This window comes from Elgaria multicarinata, chromosome 14 (genome assembly GCF_023053635.1).
Source record: "Elgaria multicarinata webbii isolate HBS135686 ecotype San Diego chromosome 14, rElgMul1.1.pri, whole genome shotgun sequence".
Taxonomy (NCBI): domain Eukaryota; kingdom Metazoa; phylum Chordata; class Lepidosauria; order Squamata; family Anguidae; genus Elgaria; species Elgaria multicarinata.
Window position 1 is genome coordinate 27,325,179 of NC_086184.1, and position 18,574 is coordinate 27,343,752.

The following is an 18,574-nucleotide window of genomic DNA, read 5'->3' on the forward strand; positions in this document are numbered from 1 at the left end:
AGCACAGGGCTCCTGCAGCATTAACAGTTGAAGAGGGAATTTCACCAGGTGCTGCATGCATACCAAGGACACCTGCTGAAATTCCATTTTCTATACAACTGTTAAAGATACTGGAGCCCTGTCCTCCTTTCCATATGGTCACCCTACCCACTGACAAGAGTCCCCTGGACTTGCTTGCCATCCTCCTCTTCACTATTGTAGCCAGCTTGTTCACCTGTCTCTCGTTGCATCTGGCTTGTTCACCTGCCCAATGAAAGGATCTTGCCCAAGGGCCCTCAAAAACCTGAAGCCATCACTGATGTGCAGCATGGATGCAAGTCATATATAGTGCTGGAATTGTAGGTGAGGTGGAGGAGAGCAATGAGCCCTCCCAGCTAAACCCAGAGACTTAAATCCTGTCCTTCTTCCCCAGCCTACCACCAATCCCACCACCACCACCACTCATTAGCAAGGTGAAGCCAGACAGGTGCACTGCCAGCAGATACAGGCGGGCTGGGAGCATCACATTTCCAGAGTCTGCTGAACCTAGCGGTTGCAGGTTCAAGGGTCCAAGAGTTCCAAGGTGGTCAGCACAAAGAGGGAGCAGGCAAAAGGCAAGGTCTCCATGGTCCATGTCACAGGCAACAAAGTCCCATGGCAAAACAACAATTTTATAGAAAAGGGAATTTCAGCAGGTGTCATTTGTATGTATGCAGCACCTGGTGAAATTCCCTCTTCATCACAACAGTTAAAGCTGCAGGAGCTATACTAGAGTGACCAGACACAAAAGAGGGCAGGGCAAAAGAGACAGGGCCTTTTCTGCTGTAGCCCCTAGTGACAGAATTTCCTTTCCGCTGAGGTGCACTTGGCCTCAACTTTTCAAATGTTAACGTGGGATTTGAAAACCTGTTCATTCAGGCTGCTTTTCCTTAATCAGGGCCTTTTAATGTTGTCATTTAAGTGAATGAGTCGTCTTTAAATGTTTCTGTGTTCCTGCTTTATCTATTTTAGTTAATCTATGGGGGAGGAGTGAAAAGAAAAAAATAGGGTGATGCCATTTAATTGTTTCGGTTTTCCTTGTTTTATTAGTATTTTAAACTTTATGATATGTAGACCACTTTGTAAAGCTTGGGGTCACAATCCAGCCCTCTGAATTTCCCTATATATTCACACTCCTTTTCCCTGGTCTCAGCCTCTCTCACCCAACCACCTATTTTTAGCGGTTTCCTGGATTTTGTGCATTTTCCCCCATTCTGAAATGTTAAAATGCCACTCCCAAGTCTTAGTTACTGATGCTAAGAGCTTTAAGCTAAAATATGCTGTATATGTGTGTGTGTGTGTGTGTGTGTGCGTGTGTGTGTGTGTGTAGTTTTCACCCCCACCTATTTGCATTTGGCCCACCACCACTGGCCATGTTGCTGTCCAACACACCTGGAGCACCCTAAGTCAGGGAAGGCTGAACGACGCTATGCCAGCACTTTAAAGCAAGGGGTCAACCCCAAGGTTCATTGATATTAAGATCCCCTTTCATTTGGCTTCTATTCCAGTATCTTCTTTTGGTACGAAATGAGATGACCGTTTCCCAGAAGCACCTGGGCGAGTTCTGTGGCTCACTCAAGCAGTACTTGAAGAACGTGGCGGGTGAACGGGACTGCTTCCAGTAAGTAAGACTTGGGTGCTGCTGAAGGAAAGTTGGGTGCAACAGGGAAAGGGTAGGAGGCCTGAAACTTATGGGGAGGGCCTATAGTTCAGTGGCAGAGCACACACTTTGCATGCATGAGGTTCAATCCCCAGGCATCTCCAGGTAGGTCTAGGAAAGAATCTTGCCTAAAGCCCCAGAGAGACACTACCAGTCAGTGTTGACAATACTGGGTTAGATGGACCCAGGGTTGGACCCAGTTTAAGGCAGCTTCCTACATTCCTATGTCTACTGGCATGAGATCTCCTCAACTGCTGATGCAGAGTTCTGGACAACTCTAAACCTCACTCAATGTTTTATGACATGCAAAGATATTTCCCAATGATAGATTTTGGAACTGAACGCTGCTGGATCAAACCAAAGGTCCATCTAGTTCAGCACTGTGTTCACATGGTGGCCAACCAGCTGTCAACCAGGGACCAACAAAGCAGGACATACATAGTTCTCACTGCCCTAATCATGTATTTTTTTTAATCCTCTGAGGAAAGTTAGGCTGAATGTGTGTAAGTGGCCCAAGATCGCCCATTGAGTTTCTCAGCTTGGTAAGGACTTGAACCTGGGTCTTCCCAGCCCTAGTCTAGAACATAAGAAGAGCCATGGTGGATCAGACCAAAGGTCCTTCTAGGCTAGCATTCTGTTCACACAGTGGCCAACCAACTGTTGACAAGCAAAAGCACCCTCCCACCCATGTTTCCCAGCAACTGGTGTATATAGGCTTACTGCCTCTGATGCACTAGTAGCCATTGATAGCCTTCTCCAGGAGTTTATCCAAACCCCTTTTAAAGCCATCAAAATTGGTGGCCATCACCACATCTTGTGGTAGTGGATTCTATAGCTTATGCACTGTATGAAGAATCCTTTCTTTTATCTGCCCTGAATCTCCCACCAATCAGCTTTGTGGAATAACCTCTTTGGTTTCTAGTATTATGAGAGAGGGAGAAAAATGTCTCCCTCTCCACGTTCTCCATACCATGCATGGTTTTGTACACCTCTATCAGGTCTCCCCTTAGCCTCCCTTTTTCCAAGCTAAACAATCCCAGCTGTTGTAACCTTCCCTCCTAGGGGAGACGCTCCAGCCCCCTAGTCGTTTGAGCTGCCTTTTTCTCCTTGATTGCTTTTTGTAAGGTGAATTTTCTGAAGAGAGGCTTGCTGGAGAGACCAGTGTTTATAACCTGTTTATTTCCAAATGTTCAAAGTGAGCAGGGCTTATAGGCCACTGGCTGTTCCACTCCCCCGACTGGAGCATGGCTTCAAAGCCTCACAATCCAACCTTCTCTCTCAGCATTGCCAACATGAACAAAGCCTTCTGCAGGTAGCAATGGTTCAATTCAGTCTTTCGAAAATAAGAAGGTGCCTTATAGCAGGTCAGACCTATTAGTCTACCCAGGTATTGAAACCATTATTATTATTTTTTAATGTACAGCCCTTTTCTTCCTGCACACCAGGATTTCCCTTTTTATGGCATTTCTTTTAAAAGCCTCACAGCTGCTCCAGACAACCACCAGAGTTTTCAGTAGGCTCCCAGCCCTGTTTCCCAGTATGGAACACCCATGGCAATGATGCTGCAAAGCATTGCTCCCACTGGCAACTGAGTCCTGGAAATGTGACTTGGGTGGCTACCAGAAAGCCTCCAGGCTGTTTGGAGTAGCCACAAGGTTGCTGGGTTTTTTTACTTTTTTAAAAAAAAATGAACAAAGATGACCCATTTGGCCACCTCATCTTTAAAACAAAGATAAGTCAAGTCATGAGTCCCCATTGAACATTACTCAGATATCCCCAAGCAGCCAAAAGTAACTCCTTTCGCATGGGGAATTGCAAAAATAACAACTTGGGGAAGGGAGCATGAATATCCGGAGAACCGCAAAGGTAGGGTGACCATATGAAAATGAGGACAGGGCTCCTGTATCTTTATGAGTTGTATTGAAAAGGGACTTTCAGCAGGTGTCATTTGTATATATGGAGAACCTGGTGAAATTCCCTCTTCATCACAACAGTTAAAGCTGCAGGTGCCCTGCCGTCTTTTAAATCTGGTCACTCTAGTATAGCTCCTGCAGCTTTAACTGTTGTGATGAAGAGGGAACTGAACCAGGTTCTCCATATATACAAAGGACACCTGCTGAAATTCCCTTTTCTATGCAACTGTTAAAGATACAGGAGCCCTGTCCTCCTTTCCACATGGTCACTCTACCAAAGGGCCAGGTTGGCACCTTAGGTGGCGGGTGGCAGTGTCCCACAGGCCTGGAGCTTCAACTTCTCTGCCCTAGGGAAATTAGCTCCCAAGGGGGTGTTTTCAGGGCACCAAACTGACAACACCTTCTCCCACCCCCCAATTCCACAGTTTCCCTTACCCAAATGCAGTGGTGGTGGTGGTGTTTTTATCAAGCAATGTCCAAAATGCTGAAGACAGAACATCAAAATGATCTGGAGCTCTTCATTAGGAAAGGCATATGAAAGAAAAAATTGACACATGGGAATATGTAGATCCCATGTATATTCTAGAAGAGGGACAATCAGCTCTGTTTTTTGAGGCCTCTGTGATGTAGTAAATGGTCCACATAATATTGGGGGCCACCATCAACGACAGGAAGTATCAAGCATCATCGAGGAAGGCTGCTCCTTTTGACCCAGCATGGGGGAAGATGGTGGCCATTGACGGTGGCCTTCCATTAGCCACAACGGTCTTGCTTTTGATGGCTGCCCCCATTTCTCTTCTCTGTTGCAGCGTCACTGCAGTGAGGCTCCCTGATGGCGTCACTTTCATTGTCTACGAGTTCTGGGAGACGGAGGATGACTGGAAGAGGTAAGGCACGAAGGAGAGATTCAGCCCCAATTCGCACGCACAAGCCATGCCGCAGCACCCTGGCATGATGAGCACCCATGCTGCAGGCTCTGGCATGGGTGCTCACCATCTGGCGCCACAAACCATTTCTGCAGAGGGGGAGAAATTTGCTTTGCTGGTATCTACCATTTTTAATGACCTGGGACGGATGCAAACTTTACAAATGGTGAAAGAGCACCAAATTGAGGAAGGCTGTTGCAGAGCGTAGCTGGCTGGGGGTTTCTGGGAGTTGTAGACCAATACGTTTGAAGGATTCTGGGAGATGTAGTCCAATATGTTGAGAGGAGTCTGGGAATTGTAATCCAAAATGTCAGGAGGATGCTGGGAGTTCTAGTCCAACACGTTGGGAGGATTATGGGAGATGTAGTCCAACACATGTGTGTGGGGCACCAAATTGGGGGGGGGGGCTGCCCTACAGTATCCAGGGAATCGTACTGTGGAAGGTACTCAGTTAGAAATAGCTGCTTCCTGCCCACAGATCCATCATTCCCAGAGCGCCTTGGAGAAACATTAGGACTATTAATATCAGTTTCTTTGTAGTGTCAATAGAACTGCAGAGTGCTAGGAAAAAATATATATCTCCCCATCCCCCCCCACACACACAAAAAGCATAGCCTAAAAAAGGAAAACTATCCAGAATGTGCCCAACAAATAACAAGTAGTTGTGCATTCTCTGCAGGGCATAGGAGAAAGACAACCACTGTCCGAATGATGCAGAGAAGGTGAAGACAAATGTGGGGTGGGGAGGGGGGGGCTATTTGACACTGCCTCCTCTGCATTAAAGCCAAATGTACCTTTAGACTGAATGCTGGAGGATAGAGGGGGGAGAAATCATATAGTTGCGGGTGAGGTCGATTGGCTAGTACCTGTGACCTCACTAAGAAAATTCAGCTCAACCCTTCAGAGCAGTTTTGCACTAAAAAAAACCCAAACTATGTTTCCAGGAACTTGTTAATAAGGAAAAGGCGTAAAACAGGTAAATCTCCATATGGCCTTTTAGATTGTTTTAAAAATTCAAGGTAGCCAGGCCAACTAAAGCAAGAGGGAAAAGGGAGGGAGGGACAGCGAGGCTGAGGGAAGATTAGGGCCTCTTTAGTTGGACTGCCCTGGTGAGAGAGGCAGCAGGGCCATTCCACCAGGGGGATTCCTGTTCGAAGAGACGAGGAAGAGGTGTACTTGCCGCCGCTGCCGCCACCCACCTACCTCCGACCCGGCCGGCGAGGAGGTAGGTGGGTGGCGGCGGCAGCAAGGACGACTCTTCCTCGTCTCTTCCAGGCAAGCTGCACAATCGCTTTGGGGGCGCACTGGGGGCACATTGAAGCGCCCTCAGTACGACGTGTGGAATCCCCCCTGCTCTGCTGAAAATCTTTTTCCTTTTCCTTTTCCATCCCCATTTCCTTGTGTGCCGCGACTTTTTAGGTTGTAGTCCTGTGGGCAGGAACTGCCTTTTACTGATCAATTGTAAGCTGTTCTGGGAGGCTTTTTTCTTTTCGTTTCTTTTCTTTTTTGGGAAAGGAAGGCTGAGGCATGGCATAAATATACTTTAAAGAAAGAAAGAATTGGGGGAGCAAGACTGACAGCTGAAATGGAGCTCAGCACATTGATATTGCCAAGACAGGAGGAAGTAGGGGCTGCAGCCGAGATGCCCACCATGAGTTCTCTTTTTTGATACACACATCTGCCTTCACTCTTAGATCTATGCCCCCTCCCCCCCCAAAAAAATCACCCTCACAAGGATTATGACCCTCCCCTGCAGAGCCTTCTGTGTGCTCACCTCTTCAGCCATCTGTTGTGCTAGCCACTGCTGCCGTTCTGCGCCCTGGCCTGGTGCCCTGCACTTCCTCATCACCTCCCAGCTGAGCGCAAGGTCTGGAACGCTCTCAAGCGGCTCCCCGCCTAGGTAGAGAAACATCCAAAGCTGTACTGCAAAGCTCTAAGGGCCCCGAGGGCAGCTGTGCAAGCAGCGTGTCATTGGAAGGGAAGGCAAGGACCAAGGTGAAAAATGAAGCCCACCTCAGGGTGCTTATGAAGGTGCATCTTGAGAGCAGCACAGGAACTTGGCTGAGCTATTCTGTGGCTTTGGTGCACCTTTTTTGCAATGCGCCCTACATAGGGCTCTCTTTGTGCCTAGTCCTAGGGTGACCATATGAAAAGGAGGACAGGGCTTTTGTATCTTTAACAGTTGCATAGAAAAGGGAATTTCAGCAGGGGTCATTTGTATATATGGAGAACCTGGTGAAATCCCCTCTTCATCACAACAGTTAAAGCTGCAGGAGCTATACCGGAGTGACCAGATTTAGAAGAGGGCAGGGCACCTGCAGCTTTAACTGTTGTGATGAAGAGGGAATTTCACCAGGTTCCCCATATATACAAATGACCCCTGCTGAAATTTCCTTTTCAATACAACTGTTAAAGATACAGGAGCCCTGTTCTCCTTTCCATTGGGTCACCCGATACGAAGCCCAAGGGAAACCACTGGGGAGCCTGGCTGGGCGATCAGAGGGAGATGGGGGACGAGTACTTATGGGAGGATGTCAGATTGGTGGATTGGTGGGGGCACCTTTGGCAGTTGTGCTGGGCTGCAACAGGTTACCTTGGCCTCGTTGCCCTGGTCCTTGCTGTTGGCTTGGGCCTAGAACTCCCTACCTATGGAGGAGGACGAGGAGGAGGAGGAGGAGGAGGAGGGTGACCCTATGAAAAGGAGGACAGGGCTCCTGTATCGTTAAGATTTGTATTGAAAAGGAAATTTCAGCAGGTGTCATTTCTATATATGGAGAACCTGATGAAATTCTGTCTTCATCACAACAGTTAAAGCTGCAGGAGCTATACTGGAGTGACCAGATGCAAAAGAGGGCAGGGCACCTGCAGCTTTAACTGTTGTGATGAAGAGGAAATTTCACCAGGTTCCCCATATATAGAAATGACACCTGCTGAAATTTCCTTTTCAATACAACTGTTAAAGATACAGGAGCCCTGTCCACCTTTTCATATGGTCACCCTACCTAGTCCGGAAACTTCAACTAGTTCAAAATGTGGCAGCCAGGTTGGTCACCGGTACACCTAGGGGTGACCACATTACACTAGTTTTAAAATCTCTTCACTGGCTGCCAATTAGTTTCCAGGCGAAGTATAAAGTGTTGGCTATCACCTTTAAAGCCCTACATGGTTTGGGTCCAGGCTACCTGTGGGATCACCTTCTCCCGTACAATCCGCCTCGCACACTCAGGTCCTCTGGGAAAAATCTACTTCAGCCAGCAAAAACTAGATTAACAACTGTTACCCAGAGGACCTTCTCTTCTGCCACTCCCAGACTGTGGAATGGCCTGCCGGAGGAGACTCGTCAACTTAATAGTCTACTAGCATTCAAGAAAGGTATAAAGACTAATCTCTTCTGGCAGGCCTATCCAGTGGAATTTTAAGAAGTTTTTAAAATGTTTTCAGGATGTTTTTAACAATGTATATTATGTTTTAATTGAGTATTATGTATTTTATCATTTATTGTTGTTCCCCGCCTTGATCAAAATGGAGAGGCGGGCAAGAAATAAAATTATTATTATTATTATTATTATTATTATTATTATTATTATTATTATTATTATTATTCGTGGTTCCTGAGGTGTGAGTCACAACGGGGAAAATGTGCCTTGAGAGGGTGCGTGTGGGCTAGTGTCATGAAGTTGCCCAACCTAAAAGCCCCAGAGCAGTTTTGCAACTCCTTGTAGTACACAGCCATGTAGTGGAACCAGGACCCACAGGGTTGAAGCCCCCAGACCTTCTGATTAGCAGGGGTGGTGCCATCTTTTCCCCCCACCACCCCTGACTTCTCTCTCCCCTCCGAACTTGATTTGCAGCGAGCTCTCCCTGTTGTAATGCAAAGTGTTTTGGGGTGCTCTGGTCTCGAATGAACAATTCAGACCCCTTAGAAATGGAAATGAAAACTGGTGGAAATGAAAACCAGAGAGCTGCCCAGAGAGCTCCGGCTATTGGGCGGTATAGAAATGTAATAAATAAATAAATAAATAAATAAATAAATAAATAAATCTCCTAACTCTGGTTAGTTCACATGGAACGACCCAATAACCCCAGATTTTGGACTCCCCTCACGGCTGTGGGGACTGTCATGAAGAGCGCCTGCACTGCAAAAAAATGTTACCACTACGCACACTGGCGATACATAAAACATACCTGGGAGTAAGTCCGACTGAGCGCAGTTGGGCTTCTTCTTGGGTAGACATGCATGCAGCGGAGGCTGGTAGCTCTGACATCAGTGGGACTGTGATCCACTCTGGGATTCAGACAGAACTCTAAAGGTGCTCTCCAAGGTGCTCAACCCATTTGGTTGGACAAGGTTCAGTGCCTGGGATAGCTCTTTTATTGTTCTAATTGGTTCTGACTGAAACCCAGAGCAGATTCACAGCCCTACAGGTATTAGAGCCTCCACTGCATGCATTGTTAAATGTATGTGTACGTTGTTGCTTTGGGGTGCAATCCTATGGGTTGCATCCTCGTGGGACAGCAGCCTTTGATCTCAGAGGCTTCCAAGTAGCCACACTAGAGGCCTTCAAGAGGCAGCTGGACAACCATCTGTCAAGTATGCTGTAGAGTGGATTCCTGCATTGAGCAGGGGGTTGGACTCGCTGGCCTTGTAGTCCCCTTCCAACTCTACTATTCTATGATTCTATGAATCCCTGCTGGGCTACTGCCGGCAGGGCTGGAGGAGTGACTGAGGCGATTTTTGCTTCTCTGTGCGCCTCTGTTTGTTCCCCCCCCCTTAGATGGGCCTCTGAGCCCATCTAGGGGAGGTGCCTCAGCAGGTGCTGGGCTGGGGCTAGAGAGGCCATAGAATTTTTTGTATCCTGACCTCTCCCACCACAGCACCCTCTTTCAGACATCTCCAAGGTCCTCCAAAGCCATTTTTGCAACCCCAGAATGAAGGCGCCATAGTTCATTCCGGATCGCAGACCCCCTCTATGGCATTTTCCAACCATATTACTTTTGTCTAGTCTGAGTACTAAATATACATGCCCGATACTGTAAACAAAACAAGTGTCTTATGTTAAGTGTTTCACAACTATAAATTACTTTTGTTTGGTCTGAGCACTAAATAGTATGTGCCAGATTCAGCGACAAGATTTTGAATGAAAAAGGAATGCTTTTGCAGCCTATTCTGGTATATGTACTGATCTAGTTCCCCACTCGTGAGTTCTTAATGTATGTTAATGTGATTTTTATCTTTATATTCCATTTGTGTTCATTATTTTCATTTCACTTTATATTATCCATTTTTAACCTACTTAACTTATTTGTTTTAGCTTATCTTTTTACTTGTTTTTATTATGTCGAATTGTGATGGCTTGTCGCTTTTAGCAATAAAGATTTCATTCATTCCTTTTAAATAAAACAGCGCCATCTAGTGGTGGAATAATCCCATCATAAATTAGATACTGCATTATCTCTGAATTTTTGAAACACAGGATTACCCGGGAAAACCACAGGAGATGTCCTGGCAGTTTACAATGTCATGTAATCAACCCGCAAACTTCTGTGAGTGGCCAGTGACAAGCATGCTATAAATCACTCAGTTAGAGAAGCCCGTAGTCCAATACACCTGGAGGGCATCAAGTTGGAGAAGGCTGATGTATAAGCTCAAATACAGAGATAACCTTTACTCACTCCATTCTAATGAAAGCCCTTCTCTCCTGAACCCAGGCACCTACAGAGTCCTGCTTGCAAAAGCTTCCAGCACGTGAAAGTGGATACGCTGACTCAACCTGAAGCAGTTTCCAGTGTGTCAGTGCCAGGTATGGATCCAGACCTTGCAAGAGCAATGAAATGTATAAAGTGGGAGCAGAGATCTCTGATGAGCAGTGAGGCATATGTAAGCTCATGGCGCAAACTGTCAAAATCGGAGTGGGAGTAGTTTGATCATTGCATGGATTTGGGGACGTCTCAGGGGAATGGAGTCGATGGCTTTAAAAGGGGGTTAGAAAAATTCTTGGAGGAGAAGGCTACCAATGGCTACTAGTCCAGATGGCTACATGCTGCCTCCAGTATCAGAGGCAGGATGCCATGTATATGCTAGTTGCTGGGGAACATGGGTGGGAGGGTGCTGTTACACCATGTCCTGCTTATGTGTTTCCCATGGACAGCTTGTCAGCCAGTGTGTGAACAGAGTGCTGGACTAGATGGACCCTTGGTCTGATCCAGTATGGCTCTCCTTATATTTTAACTGGACTGTCAATCACTTTCATGAGAATGGGTGGACAGCGAAGAGGAGGACGGTATTTGGACAGAACAGGCATTGCCAGAAGCAGCAGAAGGAGCAACCGTAGCGTTGAAAGTGCTATGTAACCCATCCATAAACTAGACTGAAATGACTAGGGATGGGTGAACTCACTCAGGTCCAATTCATTGGACACTCGCTCTACCACCACCATCACCTGCTTGTGACACCTCACGAGTTTCTGTTCCAGCATGGTGAGCATCCAACAATTGTGACTGTGCAGGGAGAAAAATTGCACCATGTAACGAAAGCGCTAAAAAGAGGCAAGCTCTGGTGCTTCTGGAATCATAGAAAAGTTGTTGTATTGGTTTTTATCCAAACATGCTCTGCTCAACGTTTCGGACTGCTTGTCCTTCGTCAAGAGCTGTAATAATTTTAAAATGTACAAGTTATAATAGAAACGGGAACAACACTTGAAAATTAAATTACGTTCCTTTAGCCTAAACGATATAAGTCTCGCCTGTTCTTATATTCACATTTCATAGAATCATAGAATCGCAGAGTTGGAAGGGGCCTACAAGGCCATCGAGTCCAACCCCCTGCTCAATGCAGGAATCCATCCTAAAGCATCCCTGACAGATGGTTGTCCCGCTGCCTCTTGAAGGCCTCTAGTGTGGGAGAGCCCACAACCTCCCTAGGTCACTGGTTCCATTGTCGTACTGCTCTAACAGCCAGGAAGTTTTTCCTGATGTCCAGCTGGAATCTGTCTTCCTTTAACTTCAGCCCGTTATTCCGTGTCCTGCACTCTGGGAGGATCGAGAATTTGCTGTTAACGAAAATGCAAAAAGGAATTCCAGAATAATACACAGAATATTTCTAGCCATTTTGCCTTGTCAGTACCACAGAGCGAATATTACAGTTTGTTATTGCCAATAACCAAATATTTCTATCCCAATTTTAAAGTATAAAGCAATGGTGGTGCAAACAAACAAAAAACTCTGACGTTGGGATAGAAATATTTGGTTATTGGCAATAACAAACTGTAATATCCACTCTGTGGTACTGACAAGGCAAAACGGCTAGAAATATTCTGTGTATTATTCTGGAATAATTGCTCATTGCCCCCATTGTGTAAATGGCAGCCATAATGGCCCCATTTACACAAAAGTAAAGGCAGGAATGCTCTGTTCATGCCTTTTCTCTTGCATCAATGATGCAATGGGGCAAATTATATTATTTCTGAAGTCTCCATTGTCGTGTACAATGGAGGTTGCAGATGAGGGTGGACAGCTGTCATGTGCTCATTGGGCCACCCGAGCACTCAACCTGCAGGCCCGCAAATGTGCCGCAGGTGCCCAACTGGGTCTGGGGAAATGAACATGGGGGAGGCCGTCAGACTCCCAGACCCAGTCAGGCACCCACAACATCCCTAGAAGCAATGTCTCTTGGCTTAAGCAGTAAGCAAGCTTTGGAGCTCGCACCATCCTCTGGATAACCTCACCTTCTCCAACCTGGTGTCCTCCAGATGCTTCGGACTTACAAGTCCTAGCTACCTTAGCCAATGTTCGGGCATGCAAGGAGTTATAGTCCAGGTTGGGGAAGGCTGAGATAAACTATTATACCATCCCACATTAAGGCTGCAATCTTATGGTCCCTGGGAGATCATCCCAGAGGTCATAGGAGAGTTTACCTGTACCCCTGAGAGACCACCTGACTGCCTTTTTTTCTCCCTCTGGGAGAGTCCTCAAAGTAAGCCGATGGTCAAGCAGGCAGGTGGGCAGGTGGTCTCTCCTGAGAGTCAACCTACTTGAACCCTCGCTCTAGTCTGAGCCTTTGGGAAAGGGCTCAGAGCGAGAGATATGGGCTGGGGATGCTCTTTCATGGAGCCCCACTTGCTGCTCTCCTGTTGTAGCAGTTATGGCGATCCACTGTCCCTCCTGATCCACCACGTGAGCAATGGATTCACCCTGCCTCATGGGAGGGCCAGCCCTGTCAACACGCCTGCTCCGTGGAAACCTCCAGAGCCCCCACCTCTCCGTCAGTAGACACAAAAGAGGTGTGGGTGTGGGGAGGCTTTGGATCCTCAGCCATGACCCCGACACAGGAAGGGATATACAACAGCCATGGAGCTGGCATACATGACTCCCCTCCCATTGATTCCAATGGGACAGAAATGGTAAAAATCTGAACCAAACCCTGGAACAGGAAGGAAGAAAGGAGTTGAGGAAGGAAGCTCAGAGATCTTTGGTTATTGGGAGTATAAAAATGAATGAATGAATGAATGAATGAATGAATGAATGAATGAATGAATGAATGAGGACCCACACCCACACACCTGGCACACACAATTTAGGTCTTCTATGAGCAGCTAGAGAGAAGGATGGATGAGTGAATGAAAGAAAGACCTGTTAATAGGAGTGGCATTGAGAGTTGGCTGCCATTTTGTTCCGGCTTTCACCCCACTTCCTTGTTTCTCTTTCCCTTGCAGCTGCTTGGTGCACCCTCAACAGAGACTGACTTGAAGAATGCAAAGCCCCAAGGGGAAGGCTTCTCAAACCCCCACCCCTGTTCTTTCCGCTCTTTTGGAGAGAACAGAACTCCTGTCTTTTCTAATGACTTTGTTACAGGTGTTGTATCCCCTCCCTCCGCCCACCCCACCCACCCCGCCCAAGACATTTCTACCCAGAAATGTTATTATTTTCTTGCTATTTGAAGTGAACCACACACACACACCAAAATCAAGCTTCTAGCTTAACTTCCGACTGGTCTCGCCAGGCGTACAATTCTGAGCTATAATGGCCCTGTTCAGAAGACACCTTAAACCATGGCTTTAACCATAGTGGTTAAGCCAGAAAGCCGGGTCGTGTTCAGAAGACACCTCAAACCATGGCTTTAACTACAGTGAATAAAGCAAAAAGCCTTCTTCATCATGGTTAAAGCCGTGGTTTAAGGTGTCTTCTGAACATGGCCTGGTCTTCTGGCTTAACCACCATGGTTAAAGCCATGGTTTAAGGTGTCTTCTGAACAGGTCCAACGAAGCCCTCTAGGTCTCTGGTGAGGTCAGCTCTCAACCACAGACATCTCCTGTGGTATGATCCCAGGGGAGGGGCCGAGGCTCAGTGGTAGAGCAGCTGCTTTGCCATGCAGAAAGTCTCAGGTTCGATCCCGGCATCTCCAGGCAAGGCTGGAAAAACTCCTTCCTGAAATCCTGGAGAGCTGTTGCTGCCAGTCAGTGTCGACAATACTGGGCTAGATGGACCATGACTCAGTAGAAGGCAGCTTCCTACATTCCTAATTTACTGCAAGCAGTAATGTAGAACGGCTGTCAATTCATTGATAAATTGAGAAGTGTCCTGGATGGGCCTCCCCATTCCCATTCATGAACAAGTTGGATTTTCAAACTAGTGCCGAGTCTGCATCATTGAAGTGAGCCTCCTTCGTAGTATCCTCTGATTAGACGGTCAGCTCCTTGGGGCAGGGCCTGGCTTACCTTTTGCTTACAGCCTGCACCCTCCAGATGTATTGGACTACAACTCCCAGCTGGCTGGGGGACTGTAGGAGTTGCAATCCGATACATCTGGAGGACACCAAGTTGCGGTACACTGGCTTACATTGTTAGATAAAGTGCCAAGTACACCAGAAGTACACCAATGCATCAATATACTATACAATATACTAAAGGTTACACAAGTAAGGGCCATTTTGCACATTGCACAGGACAAACCTGGGCTTGCCGTCGTACTGGACTCCAGGAATGGCAGCCAATCACAGCTCCCTGATGAGCGTACCTAGGGGAATACAGGTTTGTTGCATACAGGGCCAAAACCAGATGTTACACGCCTGTTGCAGACCTGCTGCCACCCATCAATCGAGGTGGCATGTTCCCTGCTTGGGTGTTTGTTTAACTTAAAGCAATCCCAGTAAAGCACTTGGTAAATTGGTTGTTTAACCCTTTTGCCTCCAGCTAGTTTTTCTGCTTAAAATTGGTTTTCCTCCTGCACACCCACTGCTTATCAAGGATTGCTTGGGATTTTGAAAGGGAAAAAGGGGGGGGGGAAGACAGGGGGCAAAGTGTCATTAAATTCAGCCCTCACACTTTCTGAAATATAACTATTTATTTATTTATTTATTTATTACATTTATATACCGCCCCATAGCCGAAGCGGTCTGGGCGGTTTACAAAAGTTAAAACAGTAAAAAAAATTAAAAAGTATACGAAATTTAAGAATCATCAGAAACATAAAAACAACAGTATCCATTTAAAAACAACAGTTCTGGGGTCCGTTAGAAAACAAACTTAGCGTTGTTAAATGCTGTTAAATGCCTGGGAGAAGAGAAAAGTCTTAACCTGGCGCCTGAAAGATAACAGTGTTGGTGCCAGGCGAGCCTCATCAGGGAGATCATTCCACAGTCTGGGGGCCACCACCGAGAAGGCCCTCTCCCTTGTTGCCATCCTCCGAGCTTCCCTCGGAGTAGGCACTCAGAGGAGGACCTTAGATGTTGAGCGCAGTGTACGGGTAGGTTCATGTCGGGAGAGGCGTTCCATCAGGTATTGCGGTCCCAAGCCATGTAGGGCTTTATAGGTTAAAACCAGCACCTTGAATTGGGCTCAGAAACGTAAAACATTGTACCTAAAGAGACCCTACAATGCTTCTTTTTAGAGCTTTTCTACACAAGGCTGTTAATCCGCTATATCTATGTCCAGCTTCCTCGCAGAATTGAAATCCGAGTACTCCCCAAAGAGTGTTTCCTTTCCTGCTTTTCTGCTCTGTGACCTCTACGTGGCACTGTGGTGTAGCATAGTAGCACAATTACACAAGAGGAAAAAGAGTCTTCTTTCACTTTCACAACTAATGCTGCATTTTCTCCACTCTAAAAAAACTTGATGAAAGTGCTGTTTAAAAACAGAAGTGAAGCTGGAGGATCATGGCATTGTCAAATGAACTGGTAAACAACCACGAGCAGGGAATGATGAGCGCACAATAAATGCCTTGTCCAGCAGTTTCAGATGCACACTTTTTAATTGGCTACTGGCATGTTTTGGTGCCGACAGTGTATATATATATTTTTAACACAAACGGATTGATGCGCAGGAGCGCATCTTCAACACAGTACCTATCCCCAGCCCTGCATTTCTGTGTATTTGCACTGGTGCGCATGTCGGAGGAGGTATTGTAAAAAAAAAATCATGCCCCATACCCACCTGTGCCATCACAGGGCGCACGGCCTCCTGCATCAGCTCTCCTTTACTCCTGGGAAACTTCCCTCACATGTGCCCCGTGAGGAATGATCTCAGAAGCTGGAAACTCTGGGATCATCCCTCCCGCTCTTGAAAAGTCTCTAGGTGTAGATGAGCCCATGGACTGAAAATCCCGAGGTTGGTATTCATAGACTTGCTTGGTTCCTTCAAACTCAGGTTTTTCTAGCCTACAGCTTCTAGAAAGGCATAGATGTAGGGCACGTTTATGCTATACTTGAGCTGGCTGAACTCAAAACACTGGGAGATCCCACTTTTTCCGGATATACCACATTACCTGTGCTTCTTTTAAAAGCAGGATTTCCGAAAGATAGGGTGGGAGATGTCCTGGTTGTTGACGACGTTGTATAATGGACCCGCAAACCTCCATGAGTGGCTGATCACAAGTGTGCAACAAATCGCTCGTTTAGAAGAGCCCACACTTGTCTGTTCAGAAGATTCAGGGCATATCTACCCTACAAGTGCTATATGTTGTATACCACTAACTGTCACATCTTCCCACAGAGAATTTGGGGAACTGTAGTTTGGTGATGGTGCTGTGATTTCTCTGACAGAGGTCCTTAGCCTAAACCTCAACCAACCAATTCCCAGAGTCCCATGGGATGAGGAAATTCATCCCAAACCCATTTTGAGTCTGCCACAGAAACCCCAATAACATTCCTTTGCATTCCAGGTTATTTCCACCTATAACTACTTACCCTTTTGTTTCCCCTCTGTTTCCTTCACTTTAATGCCAGTGCATGAATAAAAAATAAAGCTGCCCCCTCTCTTGCCGTAGAAAGTAGCACTATTTTACTCTACTGAGTTATGAGCTTTTTCTTTTTTAAAAAATATTGTTTCTACCAGAACTGAAGCAGGCAACGTTTAAAATAAAATAATAATTATATATATAAAGAAGACAAACCTCCTCTTTCTCTGGAAAGGGGGCTTGCTTATCTTCACTTTTTGAACGTAACCTTTGATAGTTTACATGTACTGTTTTAGAAATAAGATTACATAGCTCTCTAAAGTGTAGCATACTGCAGGATGTCAGTTTCAACCAATATATAAGCAATTTTAATATATATATATATATATATATATATATATATATATATATATATACACGCTGTTGTATAATTATGACTTAAGTGCAGATAAAGAAATAAAATTTAAAAGATAAAATGGACATTCCGCATAGGGCTTTTTTCTTCCTTTTGCTTGTTCACACGTGCCTTCATTTGAATACTTTGAAGGGCAGCAGGCTGGGAGAGGAACAGTTCTGATATACAGGGCGCTCTAAGGATTGGGCCCGTTCTCCTTGGTGTGGATTCCGAATTGGACTTGGAGGCTGAAGAAGACCAGCCAAGACAGGAAGTGGGGGACGAAATTCACCAAGGCTCTTCAGGAGTCAAGGAGGAATCTTCCCAGGAGCTTATCGAACAGGAGGCCCAGACTCAGAGATCATTTCCCCCTTTTCCTCCTCCCTGGGAACTCAGCCTTTGTGAGAGGGGGAGGGAGCATCAGAATTGACAGATCCCAGAATCCACCACAGGTCAAATGGGAGGAACCGAGAAGAGGTTACAGCTTGAAGACCCTCCCTAAAGGAGGAAAGGAACCTCTTGTGCAAACACTGAGTCCTTACTGACTCTTGGAGGGATGCCAGCTTTTGCTGACATTTTCTTGACAGACCTTATAGCGGGGTGGTTTGCCGTTGCCTTCCCCGGCTGTTATTTCTCCCAGCTAACTGGGTACTCATTTTACCGACCTCAGGAGGATGGAAGGCTGAGTCGACCTGAGCCGGCTGCCTGAAACCAGCTTCCGCTGGGATCGAACTTAGGGCCGTGGGGAGAGTTTCAGCTGCAGAAACTGCTGCTTTACCACTCTGCGCCACACAAGGCTCCAGTAAAATCCTGTCAGGAATGATGGGAAACTCTCCATTTAGTTGACAGGCAACTGCCTTGCTTTGTTAGTCTAATTAAGCTTAGAGAATAGCTCCTAGCATTGACACTCCCTTCAGGTGTGAAGAGGTCTCTGTTTACAGAATAAAGGTTTTTGTGGATTGCACAGCAGACCTCTTTGTTGTCTCACATCAGCTCGTTGGGAGGGCTTGGAAGCGTAACAAGTATAGAATCATAGAATAGCAGAGTTGGGAGGGGCCCACAAGGCCATCAAGTCCAACCCCCTGCTCAGTGCAGGAATCCACCCTAAAGCATCCCTGACAGATGGTTGTCCAGCTGCCTCTTGAAGGCCTCTAGTGTGGGAGAGCTTGAAGTACAATCCCCCAAAACATTATTCGCCTACTCCTTAGCATTTACATGGCACTTTAGGGTACAATCAATCAATCAAATTTATTACATCAAACAGCCAGCATGTGGGAACAAATGAACAAATGAACCATGAACTTTCTTCAGTCTTAACATGCATAGGATTGCACTCTTAGTGGCTTTAAAAAATGCTTCACATACATTATGCTCCATGATCCCTTCAAACAACCCTGCAAGGTAGGACAGTATCAATCCTTCCATTTCCAATGTTCGCATGCTGAGTGCTGTTGTTTATGTAGCCAAAAGGGCAGAAGCTCTCTCTCTCTCTCAT

At 46.3% G+C, this 18,574-nt stretch overlaps 1 protein-coding gene across 2 annotated transcripts in view; it reads left to right on the forward strand.

The window, feature by feature from the left end:
* Positions 1 to 13,294, forward strand: part of NECAB2 (N-terminal EF-hand calcium binding protein 2) — a 204,542-nt gene extending 191,248 nt beyond the window's left edge. For both annotated transcript variants that reach the window (XM_063141548.1, XM_063141549.1), the window contains exons 8-11: positions 1,527 to 1,639; positions 4,401 to 4,478; positions 10,227 to 10,318; positions 13,229 to 13,294. In XM_063141548.1, the coding sequence (XP_062997618.1) occupies positions 1,527 to 1,639; positions 4,401 to 4,478; positions 10,227 to 10,318; positions 13,229 to 13,257 (312 nt within the window). In that variant the 3' untranslated portion in view covers positions 13,258 to 13,294. The remainder of the gene's footprint in view (positions 1 to 1,526; positions 1,640 to 4,400; positions 4,479 to 10,226; positions 10,319 to 13,228) is intronic.
* Positions 13,295 to 18,574: the final 5,280 nt, after the last annotated feature.